The 11,551-nt window shown below is 30.2% G+C and overlaps 1 protein-coding gene across 1 annotated transcript in view; it reads left to right on the top strand.

Moving 5' to 3' along the window:
- LOC107722854 (tricarboxylate transport protein, mitochondrial) overlaps positions 1-11,551 on the top strand; it is a 20,155-nt gene that overhangs the window by 6,745 nt on the left and 1,859 nt on the right. The window contains exons 2-8 of the mRNA XM_016531347.1: positions 996-1,103; positions 1,878-1,977; positions 7,901-8,039; positions 8,137-8,221; positions 10,425-10,529; positions 10,668-10,783; positions 11,436-11,509. Coding sequence (XP_016386833.1) covers positions 996-1,103; positions 1,878-1,977; positions 7,901-8,039; positions 8,137-8,221; positions 10,425-10,529; positions 10,668-10,783; positions 11,436-11,509 — 727 coding nt within the window. The remainder of the gene's footprint in view (positions 1-995; positions 1,104-1,877; positions 1,978-7,900; positions 8,040-8,136; positions 8,222-10,424; positions 10,530-10,667; positions 10,784-11,435; positions 11,510-11,551) is intronic.

Raw genomic sequence — 11,551 nt, 5'->3', positions numbered from 1 at the left:
TGTACAGTATAAAAACCATTACGCCTATGGAGAGTCCCCACTTTTCACAAAAACAAACCTGTGTGTGTGAGTGTGTGTGTGTGTGTGTGTGTGTCGTGCAGCGGGTCAGGGATGGGCTAATGGTCTCTCCCAAAGTCCCCACGGGCAGATGAGCTATTACAATTAGAGAGATGAGAGAGGATCGTTGCTCTTATTTCATCCTGTCTGATGCATCTGTATGAACGGATCGTGGCTGTAAAAACAAGACCATCTTTAAAAACACAGATTATTTTAATAGTCTGTAATGAATACTAGAATAATACCCAGTGTATCAAACATATTTATATTTCTTAAATACCGTAAAAAGCTTGGGGTCAGTAAGATTTTTATTCTGAAAGAAATTCTTACGTTTATTCATCAAGGACATTAAATTGATCAAAAGTGATAGTAAAGACATTTATAATGCCACAAAAGATTTCTATTTCAAATAAATGCTTTTCTTTTGAACTTACTTTTCATTAAATAAGCCTGAAAAATAAAATGTATCATGGTTTCCACAAAAATATTGGGCAGCACAACTGATTTCAGCATTGATATTAATCAGAAATGTTTCTCGAGCAGCAAATCAGCATATTAGAATGATTTCTGAAGATCATGTGACACTGAAGACTGGAGTAATGATGCTGAAAATTCAGCTGCGCATCACAGAAATAAATTACAGTTTAACAGATATTCACATAGAAAACAGCGGTTTTAAATTGTAATAATATTTCACCGTTTTCACCTTGCTAAGCAGAAGAGACATGAAAACATTTAAATATTTTTTACATAAATCATACCTAAATAATTAACTTGAACCAAATCATGATCAGATTATTGATTTCATGATCTACTTCTTCATGTAGTTATGAAAGAAACATAATCTAATCAAAATATTGACCCAGCAGATTGCTACTGTTTACTGTGAGTGTTTGTGTTTATGAACTAGTGGTGTTTGTCTGATCTTTCATCTGCAGGTGGAATCGCAGGCGGCATTGAAATCTGCATCACGTTTCCTACGGAGTATGTGAAGACTCAACTGCAGTTAGATGAGAAAGCCAATCCGCTCCGTTACAGAGGCATCAGTGAGTATACACACACACACACACACACATACATACTCACACACGTATGACTAACAGCCTAATGCATGAGAAACACACTCATCTGAAATACAACACACAGCCACACTCTCTCACACACACACACACACACACACACACTCAGGTGTGACGTTCACATCCTCTTTGGAGTTAATTAGTGAAACTCTCTGGGCCAGAACTGATTCCAACCTGCTGAACATTTTAACAAGCCTTCTGTTGATTTAGCAGACAGACTGACAGTTGCTCTTAGAAGCACATCTCTAATACCCAGATGATGCTCTGTGCAGTGTTATTTTAGTATCATTGATATACTGTTACAGTTTTTGTTAATATTTTGAATTAGATTTTTTATATATGTTATGTTTTAACTTTAATTTTAGTTGATTTCTATTTCAAATAAATTCTGTGAATTGCCGCTATTTGAAAGTGAAAGTAAAATGCGCACGCCGCTTTTTAAAAGAGGGAACGCCCCCACGGTGATACCGGTATTATCCGTGTTGTCACACGTCAATTAACCGGTGGGAAAATTTCCTCACCGTCACAACCTTACTGAAGACTGGAGTAATGATGCTGAAAATTCAACTTTGATCACAGAAATAAATTACATTTTACAATATATTCACAAAGAAAACAGCTATTTTAAATTCTAATAATATTTCAGTTTTTACTGTATTTATGATCAAATAAATGCAGCCTCGGTGAGCAGAAGAGACTCTCTGAATCAGCTGTAATGATATCATGATCTTTTCTTCACAGTGGACTGTGTGTCACAGACGGTCCGTCATCACGGAGCGAAGGGTTTATATCGAGGCCTCAGCTCGCTGCTGTACGGATCCATCCCTAAATCTGCAGTCAGGTACATAAACGCACTCTAACAGATGCGTCATCATGCATACCTGAGTTGAGCAGCCGATCTATTTCAGACAGCTGACATTTATTATGCTGATTGTTTTTGTTGAAGTGAGCAGCTCTTTCTCATTCAGAGGCGGGTTTGGTTTCTCCCGTGAGTCTGTGTGTGTTTGATGTGACGGAGCAACAGTGCGTGTCAGACTGATGCTCTCTGGTCTCTGAGGAAGAAGACAGAACTGACTTCAGCGCACGTAAACACACATCAGCTTCTGTCACCCTTTACTCACCCTGCTGTCGTTCTGCACCCGTATGACAAAAACCCGTATGGTTATTTACATTTAGTCATTTAGCAGACGCTTTTATCCAAAGCGACTTACAAATGAGGACAATAGAAGCAATCAAAATCAACAAGAGAGCATGGAAGAGATGTGTTTTTAGCCGATACTTGAAGCTGCTCGGACTGAGTTGAGCAGGTCATTCCACCAGGAGGGAACAGTTAATGAAAAAGTCTGTGAAAGTGATTTTGTGCTTCTTTGGGATGAAACAATAAAGCGTCATTCACTTGCACAACACAAGCTTCTAGAGGCACATAAGTCTGAAGTAATGAATTTAGGTAAACATTTCATAGTGCACTCGTAGTCCACTAGGCTCCAAAAAAGAACAAAACTGTGTGATTAAAGCACCGTAAAAGTATCCTAACATTAGTCCATTCACTCGTGTGCTGTTTTCTAAGCGTTATTATTTTAGTATCATTAATTTACTGTTATAGTTTTTATGAATATTTTGAATTTGTTTCTTTAATATATTTTATATTTTCATTTTAGTTTTAGTAATATTATGTTATGTTTTTAGTTTTTAGTTTATTACGGTAATATACTGTTATAGTTTTATGTTGATTTTGATTTTTATATTTTTCATTTTCATTTTAGTGAAAGTTTTAGCAATTTTGTTGTTTTTGCCATTTTTAATAGTTCAGCTATATAAGTATTATAATTTTGTTGAATTTTTTTATATTTTTCATTTTCATTTAAGTTAGTTTTAGTAATTTAGTTTTTGTCATTTCTGTTCCTTTTTTTATTTATCTATATAATTTTTATACTTTTTTTGTTTTTAGTTCATTAATAAATATACTGTTATAGTTTTTATTAATATTTTGAATTAGTTTTTATTTTTATATTTTCCGTTTTCATTTTCATTTTGGTTAGTTTTAGTCATTTTATTGTGTGTTTTTGTCATTTGTATTAATTTTTAAAAACATATCTATATAATTTTAGTAATTTTGTTTTAGCTCAATATACTTTTATAATTTTTATAAATTTTTTGAGTAAATTTTTATTTTTATATTTTTCGTTTTCATTTTAGTGAAAGTTTCAGCATCTTGGTTGTTCATGACATTTTTATTAGTTTTTTTAAAGATATATCTATATTAAATATATTATTTTAAATGTATGTATACAATTTTTATACTTTTTAAAATTAATGTACTGTTAATGTAGTTTTTATTAATATTTTGTTTTATATGTATATTTAGTTTTTATTTTTATATCTTCCATTTTCATTTTAGTTAAATAAAAAATAACAATGAAAAATAAAATTTATTTAAAATATATTCAAAACAACAGCAGCATTAGCATTTTCCATAAAAATCTGATTTCCAGACAGGTTTGAAATGACATAACGGTGAATAACTTCATATTTGGGAAAACGATTCCTTTAACATGGAGAGAAAACAGGAATAAAATTCTACTAGGATTCAGACCTGCATGAAAAGTCGAAAGTGAAACACGTGTCCAGACAATAGTTCCCATTCTAGTTATTCTGAATCTAATTCGTCTCATGTTTAGTGGTGTTTGTCTCTTTAAGGCCGTGTCGTCTGTCCCTTCATCACACTCTGATTGATTATCGTCTTCCTCCTCCTCTTTTCATTAGCTGATTGCACTGGTTTTGCGCGGGTGACCTTGTGTTTGTCCTGCTAATGGATCCTGTGCTGTACGTCTGACCGATGGATCCGAGCCCATATTGCATTTACGAGCAGCGTCTTATTTGAATGCAGCTGTGTTTTCCAGAGTGCCGCACCCAAACCATCCGCTTCAGCTCTGGTAGATTTACACTGGTTTACAGAGGGCCTGCAAACGCACATATCCTCAAAATCAACTCAGTACAGTTGTTGTTGTTTTTTTGCGTTAGTGCTACAAAATGCGCAGTATACAAAACACTGTGGAGGATCGTATCCCACAATGCAATGCACTCAGCTTGACCTGGAAGTCATATCAACCCTTCATTATTTAACTGGACTGCCAAAAATAGAACAATTTTTATTTTTTAAGATAACTTTATGCTGTAATTAAAGATGCAAGTATGTGTTTATTCTAGTGTTTGTAGAATACAGTATACATTTTTTGTATAATCACTATTTTGTGCATACCAGTGTTATTTTAGTATCATTAAAAGACTAGTCTATATTAATATATTAATATTTTAAATTTGTTTTTATTTTTATGTGTTATGTTTTCATTTTAATTCTAGTTAAAGTATTTTTGTGTTTTTTTTTATCACTTTTATTCGTTTTCGTTAGTTTTTTTTGTGATTATATCTATATAGTTTTAATAATTTTTTAATTTTTATTTCAGTTTTAGTTATTTTAGTACTAGTTACAACAATGAGAAATGTTGCTCTGGCTACTATAGCCAATTTTTTTATTTTATTTCAGTTAATAGTTATTTTATTTCAAGTTAATAAACTGTTATAATTTATATTGCTATCTTAAATTAGTTTTTTTTTATTCTTATATTTTTCTTTTTCATTTTAGTTAATTTTAGTAATTTAGTTGTTTTATTGTCATTTTTATCAGTTTTTTAAATATACCTATATGATTTTTATACATTTTTGTTTTAGTTCATTAATGTAATGTTATAGTTTTTATTAATATTTTGGAAGAGTTTTTATTTTTGTATTTTCATTTTAGTTAGTTTTAGTAAATTTGTTGTTTTCATCATTTTTATTAGTTTTTTTCAATTATGTCTATATAAATGTTTTAAATATTTGTTTTAGTTCATTAATATAATGTTATAGTTTTTATCAATATTTTGGGAGTTTTTATTTTTGTATTTTTATTTTAGTTTTAGTAATTTTGTTGTGTTTTTGTCATTTATATTAATTTTTTTATATATCTAGATATTTTTATACATTTTGTTTTAATTCATTAATATACTGTTATAGTTTTTATTAATGTTTTGAATGAGTTTTTATTTTTATATTTTTCGTAGTTAATTTATGTATATATATATATATATATATATATATATATATATATACTGTAAAATTTATGGTACAAAACAGGCAGCTGTGGTTGCCGAAATTTTACCGTAAAAATTACGGTATATATATATATATATAAAGCAGCCATTGTGAGCTTGTGCTGATAACAAGTACTGTAGCATAATGCTGTTTAAATCATTTATTAATGCATACTGCATACTATTTCACAATTTATTTGAAAAATTGTATGCAATATAGTATATGCTAAGCAGCTGATTAGTATTCCTTTCTAAACAGCCAGTCTGTCTCGGTAGTGTGAGTTTCATCCTGTCATGCTGAAAAAGCTACATGAATAGTGCAGGATGGATGATTTTAAAATTGAATTTGAGTCAATTGAATTTGATGGAGAGAGAGAGAGAGAGAGGCAGATGGAGAGATTGTTAAATGCATGATGCCAGCGGAGACATTAAGCAGACAGACGAGTCAAGCGTTCAGGTAGAATGACAGACAGTTTGTGTTTAGCTCGTCTGTTTGTTCAGTGCTGTGCTGTAAAAAGCGCTCGACTCTGCTGGATGTCCTGCGATCGTATCTGTCTTGAGCACCAGAAATAAAGGGGAGCAGGTAATAAAAACACACGGCTGCTTCCTGCTGCTAATGGACACCTGACGCTTTACTGCTGACGCGGCGGCGTTCAGGAGGAAACGCTTTAGTACGCCACAGATCTGATTCTGAGGATTGTGACTTGTGGCTAATCAGTGTGTCTGCATGCATATGTTTGTGGAAATGCATGTCTGTGTTTCCTTTGTTAACAAGTAATATACAATAATATAATATAGTAATATAATATAGTCACTGACTGAATTCAGAAAAGCATACTAGCGTACTATTCTTGCTATTTCTGCCACATATAGCAAAAATAGTAGGAGGAGTATCCTAGTATGCTGTTCTGAATTCAATGTCTGTCTTGCTAATGGGAGTTACATCCTTTGTTTAATTTTTAATTCATTTTTATTAGGGTTTTGAGTGTGTAGCGCTGAAACCCTATTGTAATTGATAGAGTGGTCAAGGATCAGCAATCTCCACCTAAAACTGATCAGCAGACCAAACCGTAAGTCGTAGAGACTTGAAACTTGGAGGGATGGTAGTACTCACACTGTCTACAAGGTCACCAATGCTTGCCCCAATCGGCCTCACGGGGGCGCTACAGCGATCAAAAGTACGAAATCGCTCATAACTCCTAAACCGTTGGTTGCAGGCTCAAGTGTCTTATGTCGTTGGAATCCTTGGCTCATGTCAGAAAAAATGCACACCTCGGATTTGATCGTCTGCGAAATTTTCGGGTATTTTGGATTTTTTGAAAAACCTACTTTTGCGAACTAGTCCTAGGTTTTTGCCTGATCGGAACCAAACCAGAGTAGAAAGATTATCTGGAGAGTGGATATTAATAATTATCAAAAAAAGTCGAACTTTCAACTGTGTAAGAGCTCAATCTGAGGTCACATGAAAAAAATCGTGGAGCTTGGCCACTTGGTGGCGCTATAATAGGGAAAAAACTTAAAAAGCTGCGCAACCATTTGTCCAATCAACATGAAAATTGGTATGCAGTGTCTTTGTTCGAAGTGACACAAGTGTCTATGAGGACATTTGCGTATCTCAAAAAACATGGCCGCCATCGGCCAATGAAATTTGAGCACCTATTAGACAAGGTTAACGGAGGCCGATTGGAACGAAACTCAGTGGGCCTGTTTGACTCATAGCCCTAAAGGTCTGTGAGAAATTTAGAAGAAATCGGCCAAAATATGGCATTTTTCAAGGGCGTAAACGATTGTATGTTGCACAGTTTTTCACACAGGCACACAATATTCATATTATATGATAGATCTCCTCATTCTGAACAACTTTGCCTCTAGAAGCACTGCTGTCAATCAAATCGTTCATTAATTATTCAAGATTTTTTAAATATACCTATATGATTTTTATACATTTTTGTGTAAGTTGTTTGTTTTAGTTCATAAATTTTCATTTTAGTTAGTTTTAGTAAATTTGTAAATATATAATAAATATATAAATATATATTAGGTGTTGCACCGACTAATCGACTAGTCGACTTCAATGCTCTGCAATGACGCTTTAAGCTTGATATATAATAAGCTTATATATAAGCTAAATATATATATATATGTGTGTGCAGTAAAAGTAAGTCCCCATTATTTTATATTATATTTATTTTGTTTTATTTTAAATGAAAGAAGTGACATAGCAAGCTCTGCTTTAGTGATTATTTTATTTTATTTTTAGCAGCAACAAATAAACCAAATAAAATAAGTGATATAGCAAACAATTACTTTAGCTATGCTTTTTGTTTATTTATTTATTGATTGTATTTTATTTTATTTATTTGTATGACTTTTGCATTGTTTACCATTGATTCTGGTGTGCTTTTCTCAGAAACAAAAGATTGTGTGTGGTGCAAAAAAATTATTGATTCATATTGCGTGCTGTTTTTTTTTAAATGTTAACAGGGTTTTTGGATCTGATTAGTTTCCTGCCCTGCAGCGCTGCTTTATTAATGTTTGCTTACAACTTTCTGCTTCATTCTCCTGCTTCATTTAAAACACAGTTGCGATGATGATGATTATGCTTTAATATAATTTCTCTGTGTTCCTCTGCAGGTTCGGTGTGTTTGAGATACTCAGTAACCAGATGAGAGACGAGGCTGGGAAGCTGGACAGCACTCGAGGGTTAGTCTGCGGTTTGGGTGCCGGCGTGATAGAGGCCGTCCTGGTCGTCTGTCCCATGGAGACCATAAAGGTGAGGTCAAAGGTCATTCATGTTGAATATTACATCAGCAATGGCATTTATTTCTGCTGAAGCTTTACCGTACGTGCTTCATCTCTCACATTTCCAGGTGAAATTCATCCACGATCAAACCTCAGCTAATCCCAAATACAGAGGCTTTTTCCACGGAGTGCGAGAGATCGTCAGAACTCAAGGTGAAAAACCTAGATCTTTGTTTTGACTATTTCAACTCTTAGCTGTGGGAAAAACTCAGTGTCCTGATTGTAAGGCCTGTTCTGTTGAATTTTCCCCATGACAAGAGTTTAAAAAGAAACAATTCATCCATATAGAGCCCTTAATACAATCATGACATGTCTTAGTTTTTCTGGTCGAGATTATTTTTTAAATTTATTTCACTTTATATTATTTTCCAACCCACTGGTCCCATGTAGGGGATGCTGGAGCATTATTTTATTTTATTATTTTTTTTATTATTATTATTATTATTATTTTTTAAACCACTTGTCCTATGTACGGGATGCTGGAGCTTTTCTATTCTATTCTATTCTATTCTAACCACATGTCCTTTGTAGGATCTTGTGGTTTCTGGAGCTTTTATTTTATTTTATTTTGTATTGTATTGTATTTTATTTTATTTATTTTATTTTGTATTGTATTGTATTTTATTTTATTTATTTTATTTTGTATTGTATTGTATTTTATTTTATTTATTTTATTTTGTATTGTATTGTATTTTATTTTATTTATTTTATTTTGTATTGTATTGTATTTTATTTTATTTATTTTATTTTGTATTGTATTGTATTTTATTTTATTTATTTTATTTTGTATTGTATTGTATTTTATTTTATTTATTTTATTTTGTATTGTATTGTATTTTATTTTATTTATTTTATTTTGTATTGTATTGTATTTTATTTTATTTATTTTATTTTGTATTGTATTGTATTTTATTTTATTTATTTTATTTTGTATTGTATTGTATTTTATTTTATTTATTTTATTTTGTATTGTATTGTATTTTATTTTATTTATTTTATTTTGTATTGTATTGTATTTTATTTTATTTATTTTATTTTGTATTGTATTGTATTTTATTTTATTTATTTTATTTTGTATTGTATTGTATTTTATTTTATTTATTTTATTTTGTATTGTATTGTATTTTATTTTATTTATTTTATTTTGTATTGTATTGTATTTTATTTTATTTATTTTATTTTGTATTGTATTGTATTTTATTTTATTTATTTTATTTTGTATTGTATTGTATTTTATTTTATTTATTTTATTTTGTATTGTATTGTATTTTATTTTATTTATTTTATTTTGTATTGTATTGTATTTTATTTTATTTATTTTATTTTGTATTGTATTGTATTTTATTTTATTTATTTTATTTTGTATTGTATTGTATTTTATTTTATTTATTTTATTTTGTATTGTATTGTATTTTATTTTATTTATTTTATTTTGTATTGTATTGTATTTTATTTTATTTATTTTATTTTGTATTGTATTGTATTTTATTTTATTTATTTTATTTTGTATTGTATTGTATTTTATTTTATTTATTTTATTTTGTATTGTATTGTATTTTATTTTATTTATTTTATTTTGTATTGTATTGTATTTTATTTTATTTATTTTATTTTGTATTGTATTGTATTTTATTTTATTTATTTTATTTTGTATTGTATTGTATTTTATTTTATTTATTTTATTTTGTATTGTATTGTATTTTATTTTATTTATTTTATTTTGTATTGTATTGTATTTTATTTTATTTATTTTATTTTGTATTGTATTGTATTTTATTTTATTTATTTTATTTTGTATTGTATTGTATTTTATTTTATTTATTTTATTTTGTATTGTATTGTATTTTATTTTATTTATTTTATTTTGTATTGTATTGTATTTTATTTTATTTATTTTATTTTGTATTGTATTGTATTTTATTTTATTTATTTTATTTTGTATTGTATTGTATTTTATTTTATTTCATTTTATTTTATTTTATTTTATTATTTTTTATTTTATTTTATTTTATCATCTACAAATAAGCCAAATGAAAAAGGTGATCTAGCAAGCAATTGCTATTGCAGTGATTATATTTTGTATTTTATTTTATTTGTATTATTTTTGCATTGTCTATCATTTGTTCTGGTGTGCTTTTCTCGAAAACAAAAGATTGTGTGCGAGTTATTGTATTGCAAATTATCCATATTGTCTCAGATTTGTCACTCTTGACAATTAATTTTTTATTTGATATAGATATTCACGTAGTTGCAAATAAGTGAATAAAACTATGCCGTACATAGTGCACATGATCGGTCATTTATAATGTTTGTATTCCATAAGTGATGCTCCTAGCGCTCTGTATGTGTCTCTCAGGAATCAGAGGGACGTATCAAGGCCTCACAGCGACCGTCCTCAAACAGGGATCCAATCAGGCGATCCGGTTCTTCGTCATGACCTCTCTCAGGAACTGGTACAAGGGTGAGTGTGTGTTTGTGCATCAGCAGTCTCACACTATAAAACACTATCTGAGCTGCACTGCCCTCTGCTGCTCATCGAGGTGATGGCAGATAGAGTCTCCTCTGGTGTCACACCAGGATGTTTTTGGATGTTTTCTAGGTGACGATCCCAACAAATCCATCAACCCCATCGTCACAGGAGCGTTTGGAGCGATTGCTGGAGCGGCGAGTGTGTTTGGAAACACGCCGCTGGACGTCATCAAGACCAGAATGCAGGTACGCAGAGCGTTTATCTCAATACAAATCAATCCTGTTATGATCAGTGAAGATGTGTATAATCAAAGCACTTGATATGCTGCATTGAAACACACCTTATATTTCTGTTTTTGATAATCCAGCCACTTTATTTTCTCTATCCATGTGCAATAAATTATTTAAATTTTTTTACAAATGTCATGAATTGATTTCTATGAACTGTATTAGTTATATAATATATACTGTAACTTTTGACCATTATAGCAAAGCAAATCAAAATTTATTCATAAAGCACTTTTTTTAATTTAATTTGTAATTTTTTTTTATTTATAATCTACAGCGTGTGCCAAAAGTGCTGTACAATTTCAAAAGAAAAATAAAATAAATGGAAACTTGAATACAGTAAGATACAATAATAGAAGAAAAAAGAAAACAAATAAATATATTAGAAAATGAGAATAAAAATGATCAAATAAGCAGCTCATGACGTTTCTGATTTCTGGCCCATGAATTTCAATCATCTTTTGTTTCAAATCCTTCAGTTGTAGCACTATGTACAAAACTGATTTGCTATTATAAAATAAAGTTTGTAAGGTGCATTTTATAGTGTATTTCTGTTAATAAAGCACTAGGAGTGTTTAAAGTTTTAATGAAAACATGTTTTTTTTTTTAGGGTTTGGAAGCTCATAAGTATAAAAACACGGTTGATTGTGCCACGAAGATCATGCGACAAGAAGGACCAGCGGCGTAAGTGTGTGTGTGTGTGTTTGTGAATGTGTGTGTGTGTGT

Source organism: Sinocyclocheilus rhinocerous, unplaced genomic scaffold (genome assembly GCF_001515625.1).
Source record: "Sinocyclocheilus rhinocerous isolate Xijiao unplaced genomic scaffold, SAMN03320098_v1.1 scaffold1596, whole genome shotgun sequence".
NCBI lineage: Eukaryota > Metazoa > Chordata > Actinopteri > Cypriniformes > Cyprinidae > Sinocyclocheilus > Sinocyclocheilus rhinocerous.
This window is presented reverse-complemented; position numbering and strand designations above follow the sequence as displayed.